This window comes from Pipistrellus hanaki (genome assembly GCF_964339955.1).
Source record: "Pipistrellus hanaki genome assembly, chromosome: 9".
In the NCBI taxonomy this organism is placed as follows: Eukaryota; Metazoa; Chordata; class Mammalia; order Chiroptera; family Vespertilionidae; genus Pipistrellus; species Pipistrellus hanaki.
This window is the reverse complement of record NC_140511.1, coordinates 66,813,510-66,833,367: the sequence shown is the minus strand read 5'-3', so window position 1 is coordinate 66,833,367 and position 19,858 is coordinate 66,813,510. Positions and strand designations below refer to the sequence as shown.

At 41.8% G+C, this 19,858-nt stretch overlaps 2 protein-coding genes across 20 annotated transcripts in view; one reads left to right on the top strand and one right to left on the bottom strand.

The window, feature by feature from the left end:
* Positions 1-187: 187 nt before the first annotated feature.
* Positions 188-10,218, bottom strand: HARBI1 (harbinger transposase derived 1). The gene is made up of 4 exons (XM_084893999.1): positions 10,115-10,218; positions 8,585-9,399; positions 1,011-1,470; positions 188-804 (listed from the first exon to the last, which is right to left on the bottom strand). The coding sequence occupies exons 2-3, from the start codon at positions 9,252-9,254 to the stop codon at positions 1,091-1,093; spliced, it is 1,050 nt and encodes a 349-aa protein (XP_084750125.1). The 5' UTR covers positions 9,255-9,399; positions 10,115-10,218; the 3' UTR covers positions 188-804; positions 1,011-1,090.
* Positions 10,219-10,524: 306 nt separating this feature from the next.
* The window catches only part of ATG13 (autophagy related 13), a 31,776-nt gene continuing 22,442 nt past the window's right edge, over positions 10,525-19,858 (top strand). For 7 of the 19 annotated variants that reach the window (XM_084896106.1, XM_084896103.1, XM_084896100.1 and 4 more), the window contains exons 1-4: positions 10,525-10,865; positions 17,823-17,904; positions 18,844-18,924; positions 19,614-19,733. In XM_084896106.1, the coding sequence (XP_084752232.1) occupies positions 17,836-17,904; positions 18,844-18,924; positions 19,614-19,733 (270 nt within the window). In that variant the 5' untranslated portion in view covers positions 10,525-10,865; positions 17,823-17,835. Of the gene's footprint in view, positions 10,866-11,220; positions 11,337-17,822; positions 17,905-18,843; positions 18,925-19,613; positions 19,734-19,858 lie in introns of all 19 variants that reach the window. The other 12 variants (XM_084896101.1, XM_084896099.1, XM_084896114.1 and 9 more) reach the window with 6 other exon arrangements.

Sequence of the window (19,858 nt, the reverse complement as noted above, 5' to 3'; positions counted from 1 at the left end):
CATGCCCTTGACTGGAATTGAACCTGGGACCGTTCAGTCTGCAGACCGATGTTCTATTCACTGAGCCAAACCGGTTTCGGCTATTTTCGTTTTTCTTATTTCCTAACATCTTATTAAATATACAAGTATGCAAACTCAGATTACTAGTAGACATTTACCTGTCAGAAGACCATTCTCAAACTTAAAGTTACTTTAAAAAATGTTTTTATTGATTTTAAAGAGAGAATGAAGAGGAAGAGATAGTAACATCAATGATGAGAATCATTGATTGGCTGTTTCCTGCACACTTCCTACTGGGAATGGAGCCCACAGCCTGGGCATGTGCCCTGACCAGAATGCTACTGTTAACTTCCGAGTTCGTGGATTGATGCTCAACCACTGAGCCACACCAGCCGGCTATAGTACTTTTTACACTTGCCTCAAATTATGCCTATCTAAGGCAGCAAAGTAGAAAAGCTAAAATGCCACCCAAATAATTCAGGAAAAATAAATATTGTTTTCATTTGAAATCTCCAGATAATTGAAACAGAAAGAAAGTGTTCTGGCTAGATGCCATTTTCTCCTTTGCTCTGAGGTTGTAGGCACAATCATAAATGTCCGCAACCAGTGAGCTGTCAAGTAACTGAGGCTCAACCTGGAGTTCAATGCATAGTAGGGAAGTGTTGTCCTGGTTTCTTAGTTAATATTAATAGAAATACAAATGAATCAAAATGTTCTGGTATAGCCACAACTCCTCTAAAAAACACACAGATTAAATGTCAATTCGTGACAAGTGTCCACACTTAGTCATGCTAGATGATAGTACTGTGTAGAGCACATGTGTCAAACACAAGGCCCGCGGGCCAAATCCAGCCCGCCAGGCCTTGCAATGTGGCCCGCACCGCGCTGTCATCACTGCACTCCGCTGTCAGTTTATGACATTGTCAGTTTATGACTGTTCAGTAAACCATTCGGCCCGCGATTTAGGCTGGATTTTAGATTTTGGCCCCTTCTCTGATTGAGTTCGACACCCCTAGTGTAGAGGCTGGTGAGGGAGAAAGTTTGCCATAGCTCCTTCTGGGAAGTTCCCCCCGCCACCCCACTTTTCACATTAGCTAAAATGAGTGAATATCAGCTCCTGACGGATCCGGTCAGCCTCTAGGTCCAGGGACTCCATGTGCTCATACTCTTCCTCAGGGGGTTGTTCCATGGGTCCTGTCATTGGAGAGGACCAAATATCCATTCCATGCTCCAAGGAGATGTTGTGGAGGACACAACAAGCCAAGATGATGTGGCTGGACTTCTCTGGTGAGTACTGTAGAGCCCCCTTGGACCCATCCAGGCAGCGGAATCGGGAGCAGAGGGTTCGGAAAGTCTTCTCAATCACACTGTGAGTTGCAGAATGGGCCACATTATAGCGATATTCAGCTGGAGTTTCATGAATGTGAAGTGGTGTCATAAGCCAGGTACGGAGAAAGAAGGAACTGTCACCTGTGGGGAAGGCCCAAATAAATCATAAACGGTCATAGTTGGAATACAAACAAAAAGGAAAATCCAAGAACATATACAGAGAATGGACAACAGCCTCTGGAGCCAATGCAAAACAGAAAAACCAAGAGGAAAATGCTCTGGTAAAGAGAAGGCATGCCAGAGTCACAAACAGATAAACACAAATCTTTTTTCTTTTTTAAACCACTTTTTAAAAAATATATATATTTTATTGATTCTTTACAGAGAGGAAGGGAGAGAGATAGAGAGCTAAAAACGTCAATGAGAGAGAAACATTGACCAGCTGCCTACAGACCGACACTCTACCACTGAGCCAAACCGGTTTCGGCTAGACACGAATCTTACTTAGCTGGGAATATCCTTGGTTAAAACCAACAGAGATGCCCTAACTGGTTTGGCTCAGTGGATAGAGCGTTGGCCTGCGAACTGAAGGGTCCCAGGTTCAATTCCGGTCAAGGGCATGTACCTTGGTTGCGGGCACATCCCCAGTAAAGGGTGTGCAGGAGGCAGCTGATCAATGTTTCTCTCTCATTGATGTTTCTAACTCTCTATCCCTCTCTCTTCTTCTCTGTAAAAAAATCAATAAAACTTAAAAACAAACAAACAAACAAAAAACAGAGAAAAAGGCTGATAGCTAAAGAAAGCCAAATCTGAAAAAAATGTAGGAAGGAAGTGAAGGCACTGGAGGAAATAAAATTCCTGGTAATAAAAAGTTAGTAAAAACTATCACAAACAAACCTTCAAAATCTCTAAAGGGCTAACACGCCAGAGAGATCAAAAGAATTTACCACAAGATCTCAAAACACTTGTTAAATTTTTTCTAAATTTTACCACTAAAATGTCGGGTCTGAATGTATTACCTAGGGATTCCAGAGTAATTTATAATAATTCATTCTGCTAAGAATAAAAGTTCCAGCGTCTGTGGTAGAGACCAGAACTTAGATGTCCTGCCTTCCTACATTTCTTTGTAACAGGAGAACTTGTAGAACTTCATATTAACAAGTAGAGCATAAATCTGATGATGCAAATAATAACAGTGATGAAGAAATAAAATCAGAAGTCAATTAAAATAATGTATAGGAAGCATTTCCCTTAGGTAACCTATCAAATGATCTTGGGAAGTGCTAAAAATAAAACAAAAACTGGGATGCAATGTCCTAACACAACAGTACAATGTTTCTATAATGTTTAATTGTCCTGACTCATTACATCTGGCAGATGAAATGTCTCACAGAAGCACAACCACTTAGAAATCTGAGACAAACAGGCCCTCGCTGTACCAACTTGCATAACTGTTGTCCTGACTCACCATTAATTTCAGTAAATAGTTATAAAGAATACTAGGCACTGTTCCAAAACATATAGGAGCTTACATTTTAGGAGCTTACATTCCTAAGAACTGGATTATCTTTGCTTTTATTTATTTATTTATTTATTTATTTATTTATTTATTTTTTTGATTTCTTAGTAGATTTATTAGGTTTGATGACAATAGAATTTTAAGACAGTTGATACATATGGTTGAATTCCAGAATTTACTCTTATTTATTTACTGCTTCCTTTTAGAAGGATTTAATGTAATTGGATTTGACATGTAATATTATAGTTATGTATAGTATTTTTATTTTTATTTATTTATTTTTTAATAAGTTTTTATTTTTCATATTATTACAAATGTTCCTTCCCCCCCCCCACCACCATTGCTCTCCTCCACCAGGTTCCCACCCCACCCTCTGCCCTTTCCCCTCTCCCCATTGTCCTCGTCCATAGGTGCACAGTTTATGTTCAGTCTCTTCCCACGCCCCCCTCTCCCCTTTTCCCCAAGAATCGTCAGTTCAGTCCCCTTCCATACCTCTGATTCTATTATATTCAACAGTTAATATTATTCAACAGATTTTTTTTAATTTCCTTGGTTTTTAGATTCACTTGTTGATAATTACGTATTTGTTGTTCATAATTTTTTTTTTTTTTTTTTTTTTTAAATAAATTTTTATTGTTCATATTATTACAAGTGTTCCTTTTCCGCCCCCTTCCCACCCCACCCTCTGCCCTTTCCCCAACCCCCATTGTCCTCATCCATAGGTGCACAGTTTATGTTCAGTCTCTTCCCACATTCCCCTGTCCCCTTTTCCCCAAGAATCATCAGTTCACTCCCCTTCCATACCTCTGATTCTATTATATTCAACAGTTAATATTGTTCATCAGATTTTTTTTTTTTAATTTCCTTGGTTTTTAGATTCACTTGTTGATAGTTACGTATTTGTTGTTCATATTTTTATCTTTATTTACTTTCTCTTCTGAAAGAACCCCCTTCAGCAATTCATATAATTCTGGTTTGGTGGTGATGAACTCCTTTAGCTTTTTTTTATTAGTGAAGCTCTTTATCTGACCTTCGATTCTGAGTGATAGCTTTGCTGGGTAGAGTATTTTTGGCTGTAGGTTCTTGCTATTCATCACCTTGAATATTTCTTGCCATTCCCGTCTGGCCTGCATGGTTTCTGTTGAGAAATCAGCTGACAATCGTATAGGTGCTCCTTTATAGGTAACCACCTGCTTAGCTCTTGCTGCTTTTAATATTCTCTCTTTGTCCTTTGCTCTTGGAATCTTAATTATGATTTGTCTTGGTGTGGTCCTCTTTGGATTCCTCTTATTTGGAGTTCTGTGTGCTTCCTGGACTTGTAAGTCCAATTCTTTCCCCAGGTGGGGGAAGTTTTCTGTCACTATTTCTTTCAGTATGTTTTCGATATCTTGCTCTCTCTCATCTTCTGGGACCCCCATGATTCTGATGTTGGATCGTTTGAAGTTGTCCCAGAGGTTTCTTACATTATCTTCAATTTTCTGGATTCTCTTGCCTTCTAGCTTCTGTGGAGGAGTGTCTTCTGGCTCTTTATGTTCCAAATCTTTGACTTGATTCTTGCGATCTTCCCTTCTGTTTTTAGGACTCTGTAGAATATTTTTTATTTCAGACAATGTATTCTTTATTTCTTGTTGATCCCTTAGCATTTCTTGTTGATCCCTTTTCATATCCTCATAGGTCTCATTTATTTTATCGGCCTTTTCTAGGAGTCTCTTGAAAAACCCTATAAGTGTGGTTTTGAACTCTATATCCAGTCGCTTTTTGTCCTCCATTTCTTTCCTTTGTGATCTATTTGGTTTAGGCATTTTCGCAGGCAGCTTTCCTGATGGGGCGGCGTTTCAGGGTGAAGCCTACAGCCTCGGCTTCCGTCAGCCCCGCCCTATGCGACTCCTGAGACTCAGGGTCCTTCAGTACTTGTTGCAAGCGCCTCTGAGAGAAAGGTGCCCTCGATTTTCGCCTGCTACCAAACAGTGTAAGCTCTCCCGCAATGGGCCCGAAACTGGGGTTCAGTTCAGTTGGAAGTGGAGTTGGAGGTGGCGTTCACAGCAGTCTGGAGCCCCAGTCTCCTTCCCGTCAGGGCAATCCCGCGGCACAGCCGGCCGTCCCTTCTCTGGGGGCAGTGTGCGCGCCTCCGGGACCTCCTTTCTCCGCTACCCCGGGGTTCCGACTTACAGCCCAGCTCCCTATGGCTGAGCCTGAGTCCCCGGGGTCTGGCCCAGAACTGGGGTTCAGAGCAGTCGGGGGCCCAGCGCAGTCGGAGTTTTATCTCCTTCCCGCTAGGGAACGCCCGCCAGGCACTCGGCCTCCCTCCTCTCCGGCTCCGTCCTCTCCGCGTGCGCCGCGTGTCTCCGTACCTTAGGCTTTTACAGCTCCTCCGTGCTTCCTTCTGGTTTTCTCCTTGCTTCTTGTTGTAGGATTTCCAGTCAGTCGACTTTCCTGTAGTTCTGGGTAATGTCCATTTTATATTTTAGTTGTATTTATTAAAATTGTTGTGTGCAGCTGCGGCTAGTTGCCTACCCGAGCAGCCATCTTGGATTCTCTGTTGTTCATAATTTTTATCTTTGTTTACTTTCTCTTCTGAAAGAACCCCCTTCAGCAATTCATATAATTCTGGTTTGGTGGTGATGAACTCCTTTAGGTTTTTTTTATTAGTGAAACTCTTTATCTGGCCTTCGATTCTGAGTGATAGCTTTGCTGGGTAGCTTATTTTTGGCTGTAGGTTCTTGCTATTCATCACCTTGAATATTTCTTGCCATTCCCTTCTGGCCTGCATGGTTTCTGTTGAGAAGTCAGCTGACAATCGTATAGGTGCTCCTTTATAAGTTACTACCTTCTTTGCTCTTGCTTCTTTTAATATTCTCTCTTTATCTTTTGCTCTTGGAATTTTAATAATGATGTGTCTCGGTGTGGTCCTCTTTGGATTCCTTTTGTTTGGAGTTCTGTGCGCTTCCTGGACTTGTAAGTCAAATTCTTTCACCAGGTGGGGGAAGTTTTCTGTCACTATTTCTTTCAGTATGTTTTCGATATCTTGCTCTCTCTCATCTTCTGGAACCCCCATAATTCTGATGTTGGTTCGCTTCAAGTTGTCCCAGAGGTTTCTTACATTATCTTCAATTTTCTGGATTCTCTTGCCTTCTAGCTTCTGTGGAGGAGTGTCTTCTGGCTCTTTATGTTCCAAATCTTTGACTTGATTCTTGCGATCTTCCCTTCTGTTTTTAGGACTCTGTAGAATATTTTTTATTTCAGACAATGTATTCTTTATTTCTTGTTGATCCCTTATCATTTCTTGTTGACTCCTTATTAATTCTAGTTGATCTCTTTTCATATCCTCATAGGCCTTATCCATCTTTTCTAGGAAATTCTTGAAAAACCTTATAAGCGTAGATTTGAACTCTATATCCAGACGCTTTTTGTCCTCCATTTCTTTCGTTTGTGATCTATTTTGTTGTCGCATTTCGCAGTTACAGATGGGACGGGGTTTCAGGGTGGAGCCTGCAGCTTTGGCTTCCGTCAGCCCCGCCCTATGCGGGTCCTTCAGAGCTCGCTGCCGGCTCCTCTGAGAGAAAGGTGCCCTCGATTTTCGCCTGCTGCCAAACAGTCTATGCTCTCCCACAATGAGCCCGGTATTGGGGTTCAGTTCAGTTGGAAGTGGAGTTGGAGGTGGCGTTCACAGCAGTCTGGAGCCCCAGTCTCCTTCCCGTCAGGGCAATCCCGCGGCACAGCCGACCGTCCCTTCTCTGGGGGCAGTGTGCGCGCCTCCGGGACCTCCTTTCTCCGCTACCCCGGGGTTCCGACTTACAGCCCAGCTCCCTATGGCTGAGCCTGAGTCCCCGGGGTCTGGCCCAGAACGGGGGTTCAGAGCAGTGAGGGGCCCAGCACAGTCGGAGTGTTTATCTCCTTCCCGCTTGGGAACGCCCGCCAGGCACTCGGCCTCCCTCCTCTCCGGCTCCGTCCTCTCCGCGCGCGCCGCGTGTCTCCGTACCTTGGGCTTTTACAGCTCCTCCGTGCTTCCTTCTGGTTTTCTCCTTGCTTCTTGTTGTAGGATTTCCAGTCAGTCGACTTTCCTGTAGTTCTGGGTAATGTCCATTTTATATTTTAGTTGTATTTTATTAAAATTGTTGTGTGCGGCTGCGGCTAGTTGCCTACCCGAGCAGCCATCTTGGATTCTCCGATTATCTTTGCTTTTAAAAATACTTTTTGTACTCTGGTCAGGTAGCTCAGCTGGTTAGAGCATCATCCAGGTACCCCCAGGTTGTAGGTTCCATGGTCAGGGCATGTACAACAATCAACCGATGAATGCATGAATAAGTAGAACAACAAATTGATGTCTCTGTGTGTGTGTTATTAATCAAATAGTTTTTAAAAATAAAATATTTTTGTAATGAAAAAAATGTTATCCTAGCTGAAACCGGTTTGGCTCAGTGGATAGGGCGTCGGCCTGCGGACTGAAGGGTCCCGGGTTCGATTCCGGTCAAGGGCATGTACATTGGTTGCGGGCACATCCCCAGTAAGGGGGTGTGCAGGAGGCAGCTGGTCAATGTTTCTCTCTCATCGATATTTCTAGCTCTCTCTTCCTCTCTGTAAAAAATCAATAAAAATATATTTTTAAAAAATGTTATCTTATATATTCCTATGTAATAAAAGGGTTATATGCAAATTGACAAATGGTGGAATGACCGGTCACTATGATGCACATTGACCACCAGGGGGCAGACGCTCTCTGCAGGAGCTTCCTGAGCATTGCTCAGCCAAAGGCTGGGCTGACACTGTGAGTGCAGGGGAGGTGGCCGGAGCCTCTTCGACCTCCGAGGCAGCACTAAGGATATCCAACTGAGGCTTAGGCCTACTTCCCAGACTACTAAAGGGTGCAGGCCGGGCTGAGCGACCCCCCTCCCCACATGCACAAATGTCATGCACCAGGCCTCTAGTTGAGATATAATTGACATACATTGATTGTATTAGTTTTAGGTGTACTAGATTAACTTTAAATATTTGAAATCCCACAAAATTTTCAAATTTTATATTTGGCTGCCCTTTTTCCTATTTGTCCTAAGTACAATCTAATTTATTTATTTATTTATTTATTTATTTTATATATATATATATATATATATATATATATATATATATATATATATATATATATTTAAATATATTTTATTGATTTTTCACAGAGAGGAAGAGAGAAATAGAGAGTTAGAAACATTGATGAGAGAGAATCACCGATCAGCTGCCTCTTGCACACCCCCTACTGGGGATGTGCCCGCAACCAAGGTACATGCCCTTGCCCGGAATTGAACCCGGGACCTTTCAGTCCGCAGGCCGACGCTCTATCCACTGAGCCAAACCGGTCCCGGCAGTACAATCTAATTTAATAACTCACTCCTACTAAATACTCTATTTAAGAAACTTATGTAACCTAGTTGGTGTTGCTTAGTGTTGACATATGAACCAGGAGGTCATGGTTTGATTCCAGGTCAGGGCACATGCCCGGCTTGTGGGCTTGATCCTCAGTGTGGGGCATGTAGGAGGCAGCCGATCAATGATACTCTCTCATCATTGACATTTCAATCTCTTTCTCCCACTCCCTTCCTCTCTGAAATCAATACAAAGAGTTTTTAGCTGAGGTCTCAAAAAAAGGACAGAACAGAGACTCAAATCTAAAGACTCCAGCATTTCATTTACTCTGCTACAAAATCCTGTGGCTACAGAATTAAGCATTTCCACCTGCAAACTTACCAAGCAGCCAGCTCTCTTTGTGCATGCCAGCTTCGAACTGGCTACTGAGAGAAGACTGCTGCAGCACAGTGTAGTCCTGCAGGCTGCCTGGCCAGTTTGTTTCCACAGCCATTAGTGCGCCTCTGATGTCACACACCATCAGGCAGTTTAAAGAATGCAGACCTTTGCGGTTCACGTAGGAGAGGTCTTCAGCATTTGGTGCCTTGATTGCCACATGGATACAGTCAACCACTCCTATTACCCCTGGCATCGCAGCCAACCCATAGAATTCATCCTTCAGAGCCTGGATGGAGGCTTCGTCAGCTGGAAAGCGAATGAACTGTGAGGCTCTTTCCACAAGCGCTTCGGTGACGTTGGCAACACATCGACTCATAGATGCCTGGCTGATTCCTATAGCATCTCCCATCCGAGTCTGGAAGGAGCCTGACGTATAGAAACCCAGTGCTGCGAGGATCTGTGTCTCTGGGCTAATAGCCCTGGATCTCTGAGTAGGTCTAGAAAGACTCGCTCCCAAGAGCTCCACCAAATAATAAATAAACTGTCGAGGAAACCCATACATGGACATCAAGTAGTCATCGGTCACATCATCCAACTTAAAACGGTCCAATGTCCGGTGACCTCGGCCATACAGCAAGAGATCGCAATCAAGCACTGTTATAGGTATAGCCATGGTACATGTGTTGATCTCTTTTCCACTGCTATTTTTCCTGAATCCTTCCCAGTTAAGACCTTGGTGCAGGAAGGTATTTAAAAGAAGTGTCAGAATTCAACAGCTAACCATCAGTTAAATGGCTCTGGCATTTACAATCTTCTCTCTGTAAAGGTTAAAAGAAAAGAAAAAAAACACATTAGAAACCACCAAAGACTTTAAAGTGATTCTAAGGTTACAATAATTCCTCTTCTCAAATTTCTATGTTGTTCAAGCAAAAGGTGCTATACTTGTATCTCTAGGTTTTTCTCCACTAACTCATGGCTTCATGACATGTTGGCTTATTTTCTCCCTAGCATTTGAACTGAGAAGAGCCAAAGATTAATGGAGGTGATGGCATAATTATCCACGAGGTAAAAGAGGTCTGCTCCTGACGATACAGGCCACGAAGGAGTTGACTTAAGGGCAAGGGATTAGTCACGGCGGCGGTTTTCTTTACCCAAAGCTCTCTGGCTCCCCCTGATAAAGTACTGGACGGAAGGGGGTGGTGGTGGTGCTCAAACCGGTCTAACAAGGGAGAAAGGGGGGGAGGGGGGGAGGAAAACCACTCACGACCCCGGCTGATGGAGGTGGGTTATGCGCTCTAACAATCGTGAGGCCTGAGGCCGAGGGGCTAGGAAATAGAGAGGAACCAACAAGTTAGAAGGAATGTGCGAAAGAAGACGCTGAGAGAGCTAGGGCTGGGAGTCGACTAGCGCCGCTTTTAAGAGGCGCCTTAAAGACGGAAAAGGAATATTCTGTAAACCTGAGTGCGGCGGCTACCCAAAGTGAGCTAAAAGTCCGTCGGCTACTCTAAAGTCAGCTAAAAGTCCGTCACCCACCTCTCCGAGGCTGCCAGGTGACCAGCCACATTCCCCGCCCACCCAGCCTGGTTCCGCCCTCCCCCGGAACCGGCAGTCGCGCACAATCCGCCACGCTGCTCAGCACAGGCCCCGCCCCCTCTGCGTCAGCGTCCGCCCCACGCCGCGTCCTCGCCGGTCCCTGCCACAGTGACTTGCGATTCGGCCGCGCACATTCCTCACGCGGCCCACATGTTCTAGTTCTTTCAAAGACCCCGTTCTTCACGCTTTTATTTTCTTCTGAGACGCCGGGAAATATTGGCTATCAAGGGACATGGGAAAAAAAATACATTTTTATGTGAATTTCGAAGAGGAAAGAGATTAACTAGGGCGTTCCTGTGTAGCGAAAGTGCGGCTGAAGTTAGGCGGCTGTATTTCCCCCGTAGCCCTCTTCCTCCCCCCGCGATCACCGAAGCAGATGAAAACAAACACTAACGATGGCGGCGCCGGGAAGCGGCCGGCCGAAGGACTTAAAGCAGGAGTGATCGCTTGAGTTGTGATGAGAGTTCAAGAGCTCCGGTCGACGTGTGGGCGACGACTCGCTCAGTCTTGAGAGCGAATACCTGGGGGCCTTCGATCCACGAGCCTGCTGAGGGGTGAACTGTCTGCGACCCGGGCTGTCACTACTGGTCCGGAGCGCAGAACCCTCGGCCGGGAGGCGCAGCTGGCCGGCCCCAGGCCCCTGCCTCCGTAATGAGAGCCCGGAGCCACTGTTTGTGTTGCAGCTTTGCAGGTACTAACTTTGGAGGGCATACCCCCAGACCTGTCAGCGCCCCCGGGTGGGAGGCTATGGATCTGCGGCGTGTCGGGGGGCCTCCTTGGGAAGCTGAAACTGACCAACCCACAGTTCAGTCCCCTGAGCGTTCTCTGGGAAGTCGGGTTGGGCTACATTGCCCTTTGATTGTTACCAGTCTTGACAAAGGTCCCAGAGCTTTTGTCTATACTTTCTCAGTTCCTTGGGTTAAGTCCTAAAGGGTTTTGGAGATAATTTTGGGCCCATAACTCCGGGGTTGGGTACCAATATGAGTTTGGTTAGATTTTCATTCAATCAAGATTTGCTGAGTGCCAAATATGTACTCCGCGTGTAGGTGAGGGTGACTGTTGACTAGTGAAAAAAGGGACCCAAGGTTCACGACTATCTTCTTACTGGCAGTGGAACAACCTGAGGAAACCTGCGATCCATTCTCATTAAATAAATCGCTGGGTAAGTGCTAAGCACCTTCCTGGGTTCATCACTAACTCATCTCCGTTTTCACTTTCTCAGCCAGTTTTCAGTTTTCCTGGTCAGTTCAGCGTAGCATTTCATTTTCAGTGTTTCTTCCTCTTCTTGGGCATCCTACCTCTAGAAAGAGGAAAAAGGGAGAGAGATCAGGAGAAGGAATGCGAATGAATGAATATTAAAGAAAAAAAAGTACCTGTTTTCTTATTTTTAGTTTAAAACTCATCTCCTAAGATGGTAGAATCTTATTGAACACCTTTAATGGAAGATGTGCAATAGTAAGAAACAATAGGTCCTTCCTAAGCTAACTTCCAGATTTTCATGTGTTGTTTTATGAGTGTTCTTTTCATGTGTGGGTATTGTGGCTCCAACTACATTACAATTTTTTTGTCTTCAACTTCCTTTTCCACAAGCATTTATAAGAGCAGAAGTCTTATAAACGTTTGTAGAATGGAATCCTGAGTTAATATTTTCAGTACACAATGGATGATGAATAAGTGCTGGAGCAAGTGTCACATATACTGATTTGTATAGTAAAACATATGTAAATTTATTCACTGTTCCCAAATTGTATGCCTTTGGGTATAAAATTAAGGAGACTATGGCAACTTTTGAGATTTATATTTCATAAAATTTGCAAATCACTGGGTTTTCCATTACTCTACTTACACCTAACAATAATTATTGAGTACTTGCATTTTTCTTTTTTTGTCCTCAAGAGTGATTATTAAAATTGAAGCAAAAACTGCAAGTCTTCAGCTATTAAACACTCCAAATTATAATATTTTATTTAGGGACTAAATCAGTTGGACATAGAGGGATCCTACCATAGTACTGGAGTTGTACTGAATTGAAGTGGGGGCAATAAATCTTTTTCCTTATTGTCTTTCCTGCTCCCATTCACCCAACTGCATTAACTTATATTTTCCAAGATGACTCAGCAGGGTGTCTATACCTTAATGCAAAAAATAGCCTAAGACATTAACTTTTGAGCTTCCGAAGACTAAAGTGTTACTATATAATTGATTTTTCAAGACTATTCTTTACTATTTTGAAAAAGTACCCACTGTAGAATTTATTGCACCTTCTGGAAAAAAGTTTTTTAATCTTAGGAATGCCTAGAAGTCCCTACAACTTTGTTTTTAAATATTTATTTCCTTTTAAAATAGTTTTTACTTTATCACAGAAGAGATGAATAATTACATTCATAACTGTGTGTTTGGAGAACTGCTTAGATCACAGAGAATGAAGAGTACACTTAAAAAAATTCCTCACTGTTACTCTGGGGAGGGAGGGTATGTATGGGAGGGAGGGGGCAAAAAAAAAAATCAATAAAATATATTTAAAAAAATAAAAATAAAATGAAATAAAAAAAAAATTCCTCACTCTTATGACCTTTTATTATTCAACTTAGTTTCTTGTTTTATACAGCAAAAACCAGGAAGTTTTCCTAAAGGTGGGCCAGAGTTGTATTTGTCCCTGGTGCTTGGCTGGATTTAGATAAGGAATCCCACCCCCTGGCACCTGTGGTGAAGGTCCAAGCTGACAACACTACTGCCTCTGGCAAGGTGTGTTTCCAGGAGGTGGCTCTACCAGCACCACTGGATTCAGCCGACAATAATTAAAGCAATGCTCACGTGCTTGCCCAGGAGCTCTCTGCAGGATTAAGATTCTCAGTCAAGGGCATGTACCTGGTTCCAAGTTTGATTCCTGGCCCAGGTCAGGGTTCCCTGTTCAGGGTATATGTGGGAGCCAACCAATTGATGTGCCTTGTCTCTCTCTCTCTCTCTCTCTCTCTCTCTCCCTCCCTCCCTCCCTCCCTCTCCCTCCCTCCCTCCCTCCCTCCCTCCCTCCCTCCCTCCCTCCCTCCCTCCCTCCCTCTCTCTCTCTCTCTCTCTCTCTCTCTCTCTCTCTCTCTCTCTCCTCCTCCTTTCCTTCCCTCCTTACCTGCCTCCCTCACTTCTTCTCTCCTCTCTCTCCCTTCCCCTTCCCCCTTTCCACTATTTTAAAAAAACCTGTGGAAAAGATATCCTGGGGTAAGGATTAACAAAACAAAAACAAAAATTTATAGCTGTTACATTTTTCAGAGATTATCACTACTCAGTGTCCCTTTTAATCTCATTTCATAACTTTTGACCTGGAATTCCGTTATAAATACTTCTGCTTTCTTTTTGTCCTTTTTCTTTCCTCTTCCTCTTTTTTTTTTAACTGAGTATATCTGCTTATTTCTTTACTTTTAAATTTTCTCTGTAACTCTTTTAGGTATGAAGATGATTTCAGTTTTTAAACTTTGGTGTTTCTCATTTGTCTACAAAGAACTTTCTAAATGAAATAAAGGATCTTTGTAATTTAATAATAACTCTGATGCCTGAAGTGGGGAAATGACTTTTTTTCAGTTTGCACTTGAATTTAACTATTTGTTAACTGTTTCAAATGTACAATATTGAGCTTTTTAATTATTTATTTTTAAAATACATTTTTATTGATTTCAGAGAGGAATGGAGAGGGAGAGATAGAAACAACAATGATGAGAATCATTGATCGGCTGCTTCCTGCACACCCATACTGGGGATCGAGCCTACAACCTGGCATGTGCCCTTCAATCAGACGCTTTTTCCACCGAGCCAAATGGACTAGGACATAATATTGAGCTTTCTAATGCCTGAATCCAAAACATTAAAAAATTTAGTTAAAAATTAGAAAATATAAACATTATATAATCTCCTGCCAAATCATTCAGTGGTTTCTTTGAAATTATTTACTCTTCCCTTCATTTTTTGATGTGTCACCTTAACTTACAGATCCAGTGTGTAAATAATCCCATATGATTTTAATAATGGTAGGATTACTAAAATAGCTTTCTCACTGGTTGCTCTGCTTTTAGTCTCTTTATTTAATTTCTCCTCTATATTCAGATAAATATCCCTAAATCTACTTATAGAATAATCTACATTGACTCCCTTCCAAGGTACTATTAGATTCTCTATTGCTCACTTTCAAGACTCCCTAGTAATCTGGCCAGGCCATACTTATCTATTTTTTTTTTTTTCCCTCTACATGAAAATTCTCAGCTATATATTTTTCTAATTTTGCTTCTCCTCTATCCTTTTCTTCTTTTGGGATTCTCATTACACATGTTAGACCTCACTGTGTCCTCATGAGGTACCTTCATGTCTCATTTTACACTCGATGCCATGGGATGATTTATTTATTTATTTATTTATTTATTTATAATATATTTTATTGATTTTTTACAGAGAGGAAGAGAGGGATTGAGAGTTAGAAACATCGATGAGAGAGAATCATCAATCAGCTGCCTCTTGCACACCCCCTACTGGGGATGTGCCAGCAACCAAGGTACATGTCCTTGACTGGAATAGAACCTGGGACCCTTCAGTCCGCAGGCCGACACTCTATCCACTGAGCCAAACCGGTTTCGGCGGATGATTTAATACTTTAAATACTGTCCTTTTTTCTCTCAAAAGTATCCCAAAGGTGTATAGTATTTGCTTTGTGTTTCTTTTATGCTTGGTCTCTATTTCCTAACCTTTTGCCACTCTGTACATTATTCTGAATATATTATCTTTCGGCCCTTTCAATATTGTATCTTCTGCTGGTCTAATCTGTTAGATTCAACCTTTGACTTCTTCATTTGGTGTTTTTAGTTTTAGAATTTCTGTTTGGTTCCTTCTATACTTCCTAGTTCTCCATTAAATTCTTAAGTTTATGCTTTATGTAATTGAATATATTAAGGGTAGTAATTTAGAGTCTGTCTGATAACTATTAATATGTTTCTAATTTCTAATGTCTGTGTGATCTGTTGGAATTTGGTTATTTGGGTTTATCTCCATGAATGCCAAGTTTATTTTAATATGTGCCAGTTATCTATCTACCGTGTTTCCTCAAAAATAAGACATCCTCCGAAAATAAGACCTAGCGCATGGAAAGAAAAGACATCCCCTGAAAATAAGACCTAGCACATCTTTGGGAGAAAAAATTAATATAAGACACTGTCTTATTTTCGGGGAAACAGGGTATTTATAAAAGGCTAAGCGACCGTCCCGCTGGCTGGTAGGTATGATGCACACTGACCACCAGTGGGCAGACTCTCAATGCAGGAGCTGTCAAGCTGTGGTGACTTGGTAGCAGCGGTTCTTGTGTGACACACCCTGGAACCAGAGAGGAAAGAGCCTGATTCTGGGGTGCATCACCAGAGAAGAAAACTACCCTCTCGCAATCTGGGACCCTTTGAGGGATGTCAGAGAGCTGGTTTTGGCAGGATCCCCACAGGCCAGGCCGAGGGACTCCACCTGCCAGAGGGACCCTGCTCACTCTGCAGACACCCTTCAAGCCACAGCACTGCCCTAGGTGCAGCTGATGGGGGAAGAACTGCAGGAGGTTGGCTCCAGAACATGTCTGGGCCTTCTCGCTCAGTCCAGACCCGCTGACCACCTTCTAATTCAGGGGTCCTCAAACTTTTTAAAGTGGGGGCCAGATCATGGTCCCTCAGAGAGCTGGAGGGCCGGACTATATGAACTACTAATTCCTACTGTAACACCTCGGCTGCGCTCACTGCCCAAAAAACCTGGCGGGCAGGATCAGACTCCTCTGCGGGCCGCATGTGGCCCGCGGGCCGTAGTTTGAAGACCCCTGTTAAATCTAATTAATTTCCTTTCAATGTGCAGGAGTCCATGCACCAGAGTAAACATTAGCCTGACTAGCATAGCTCTGTAATTGAGCATCGACCTATGAACTAGGAGGTCATGGTTTGATTCACTATCAGAGCACATGCTTGATTTCCAATGCGAGGCATATAGGAGACAGCTTGATCTGATTGCAGTTATAAGAGTTTATACAAATAAAAGTATTTATTGAGCTGTCTAAGAGTTTTTCATTTCATTGCATGTAAGTTATACCTCAGTTAAGAATGGGGATTATGCATAATTTAAATTCAATATTTGTTAATTGATATTTTCTTGTAGTTGTTTTAATAAATATTTAATTTTTGCTATTTCAAAAAAAAAAGAATAGTGGATTATGGCTTTTTATATATATACTTGTACTCATTACTTCCTATTTCATCTCTCCTTTTGTCTATACCTTTTCTTTAAAATCAGCTTTCCCCCTCAGCCAGTTTGGCTCAGTGGATAGAGTGCTCACCTGCAGACTGAAAGTTCCCAGGTTCAATTCCAGTCAAAGGCACATGACTGGACTGTGGACTCCATCCCTAGAAGGGGGCATGCAGGAGGTGGCTGATCAATGATTCTCCCTCATCATTGATGTTTCTATCTCTCTCTTCCTCTCTGAAATCAATAAAAATATATATTTTTAAAAAGATTAAAAAAAAACCCAGCTTTCCTTCTGGCTTCCCTGTTTTTGTTTTTGTTTGTTAATTGAAACCCTGTTTTTGTAGTCAGTCCTTAAATCCTTTAACATGTTAATCGCCCCATCAGTCACAGGTAACTGACACTATACTTCCCTAGCAGAAGACAAAACAGGCTGGGCCCTTAATGTGTTACAATATCTCCCATCTATACTGTTTCCAAATCATTGTAACTAAAGTGTTAGCCTTGCCCACAGTCTGAATTATTGCCAAGAACCTAATTGGTTTTCCTGCTTTTCATACTCAAAGCTATTATACAATATGTCAGCAAAGCTGTGTTTCTAAAGCACCATTCAGACGATACTACTACTCTGTTATTTCCTCTCTTCAAAAGCCTACTAAGTACAGGTCAAGCTCTAACATTGCATTTAAGACTCTCACGGTCTGGCCCCAACCAGTCATACTACTTCCTCATCCATACACAATCCTCTGAAAAACTGGGATACTTTATCATTCTAAAGCCATTTGATCTCTCTTGCTTCAAACCTCTTTGTACATGTTCTTCTCTTGCTAAATGCTTTCTTCCTCATGGCAGCTCCATTTAAGTCTATTCAACCTGAGGGTGTTATGACCTGCTTCAAGAAACCCATGACCCTTTGCAAATGTTCCCATATATGTACTTTTTTTTTTTTTTTGAGAAAGGGCTTATCTTGCCATCAGGCTCTCAAAAAAAAGTTCATAAACCTCCCTAAAGTTAAACTGATTTAGTGGCCTTTTGAAGGAATGTAAATTAATTCATTTTATGCTTTAACAAAGTTTTTGTCTCGGTAAAATTTTGTTCTTAATATGCTGGGTAATAAGACATTTTTAATACATTATATTTAAAGCTCAAAGATTCAGATTCGGATAAAATGTCTTATCCTCATTCATTTTTTAGGTCTTTAGATTTAGCTCTTTGTATAGAATTTATTTTCCTCAAAAGATATTATCATAATTTTATTTTCACTTTGGCTCTTTAGTTAGAGGGGAATTTTTTCTCTTTCGTACATGACTAGTCATACAGCTCGTAATACTGTCTCTGTGTGCTTTGATGTAGCTATCCCTTTTAAAAGATATAGTCACATTTTAAAGCATTTTTTCTGTTTTAGATTCCCATAGGCAATGGAAACTGATATCAATTCCCAAGACAGAAAGGACCTGGACAAGTTCATTAAATTTTTTGCCCTCAAGGTAATATCCATTCTCTTGAGCCTAGAACTGTTGGAAATAACTTCCGTGCTTTTCCCTTTTTGGAAACACAGCATAACAGCTTGCAGCTTACCCATTCTGATGGATACTCTATTTGTTGTAAACTAAACTGTGAAGTTTGGGGGTGGTACTGGGGGTGTAACTAAAAAGTAGCTTCCAATTTTCCACAGCTACTTGTTAAAAAAAATTTTTTTTTTTTTTTTGCAAGCCTGTTTGCAGAAATGTCAAACTATTATACCAGGTTATTGGCACAGTATGTTCCCTTGGGGTGGGAACAAAGACTGTGGACCGGAATGGATAGCCTTTTGGGCATCTTTCCCTAAACATCACACAACTGAAACATCTTTCATTTATTGTTCCATTCTGGTAAATGAGGAATTAAAACTGAATTTTGAGTGCTTTAGAAGTTATATTTTTCTAAATCTAAAAATTTTTTCCATTCCTTCCTCTCAAGCATTGCCATGTAAGAACAATTCACGCAATAGATGCTGGTTGTAAAATTAGTTGGAAGACTTTTGCCATATGGGCCAAAAGAGAGGAATAATTGTGGAATTCTTGGTTTAAATCTACTAGGATTACATAAGTGTATGGCAATGAATATTTACACCTACTGTTTCTTTATGAAAGTCAGAGCCGCCATGTGCAACTTCCTTCTGCTATGTGAGAACATCGCAGGTTCTAAGTCTCCAACTAATTCCTCTAATTGGTTGACACTGTGTCTTTGGGAATATTTACAGTATTCTTTTTGTATAGTGTTTTTTCTGTCTGTTCTTGAATATTTTGAGTTTCTAAAGTATAGTTATAATTATTGGCATCTTTTAAAACCTGCTTTATAAGGATTTTAATCCTGATTGGGAAGCAAACCAATTTAAGATTTTTTATCATAGATTTTTTTTGGTATTTGTTTTTTGTTTTTTTTAGACTGTTCAAGTGATTGTCCAGGCTCGACTTGGCGAGAAGATTTGTACTCGTTCATCTTCATCCCCAACGGGTTCAGACTGGGTAAAATTTCTATTCTTTGCTAAGGGGTACACTACGGTGTTTGTTACAAGGAATCCCAGTGTAGTACTAAGGGATACTGTTTATAGTATTACTAAAGCATAACATTAAAATATCTAATTCCATTTGATTCATTCACTTGGAAAGTATGTTTTTCATTGAATGTTAGTCCTGGATTTGGTTCTTGGCTTTCTGCTGCTTTAGGTGAAAAGCTTAGTCTTTAGAAAACAAAAATATGTTGTTACTAATTTTTGTCCTAGGTCATTAGCAGTTTCAAGATGAGCTTTGGAGCTTTTCTTTCTTTCTTTCTTTTTTAATATATTTTATTGATTTTTTTACAGAGAGGAAGAGAGAGGGACAGAGAGTTAGAAACATCGATGAGAGAGAAACATAGACCAGTTGCCCCCCGCACACCTCCCACTGGGGATGTGCCCGCAACCAAGGTACATGCCTTTGACCAGAATTGAACCCGGGACCCTTCAGTCCACAGGTTGACGCTCTATCCACTGAGCCAAACCAGTTTTGGCAAGCTTTGGAGCTTTTATGCAGGATACCTCTATGGGGAAAGAAAAAGTGAATGAATGTCCTTAACCAGTCAAAGCAGTGCCTTGACTGGTTACCAAACGTACAGTTTGTCTGCTTTATGTTTCTATAATGCTTTCTGTGAGTGAAAAGTCCTTTTCGTTTTCCAGTTCAATTTAGCAATCAAAGACATCCCAGAGGTTACACATGAAGCAAAGAAGGCTCTGGCAGGGCAGCTGCCCGCCATCGGGAGATCTATGTGTGTGGAGATCTCACTCAAGACTTCTGAGGTAAGGCTGTGGCTGGGATGGGTCTTAACCTGACACTCAGATCTCTTCACACTCTGGTTCTAACTCAGCCGGATTCCTGCACCTTCCCTCTTTGAACTTCTCTCATCATTCTCTGAGGAGGTCAT

Excerpts from the sequence above, each read along its gene's own strand:
- HARBI1 (XM_084893999.1), bottom strand. The coding sequence starts at position 9,254 with ATGGCTATACCTATAACAGTGCTTGATTGCGATCTCTTGCTGTATGGC. Across the intron at positions 1,471-8,584 it reads CAAAGAGAGCTGGCTGCTTG|GTGACAGTTCCTTCTTTCTC; the intron begins GTAAGTTTGCAG and ends CCTTCCCCACAG.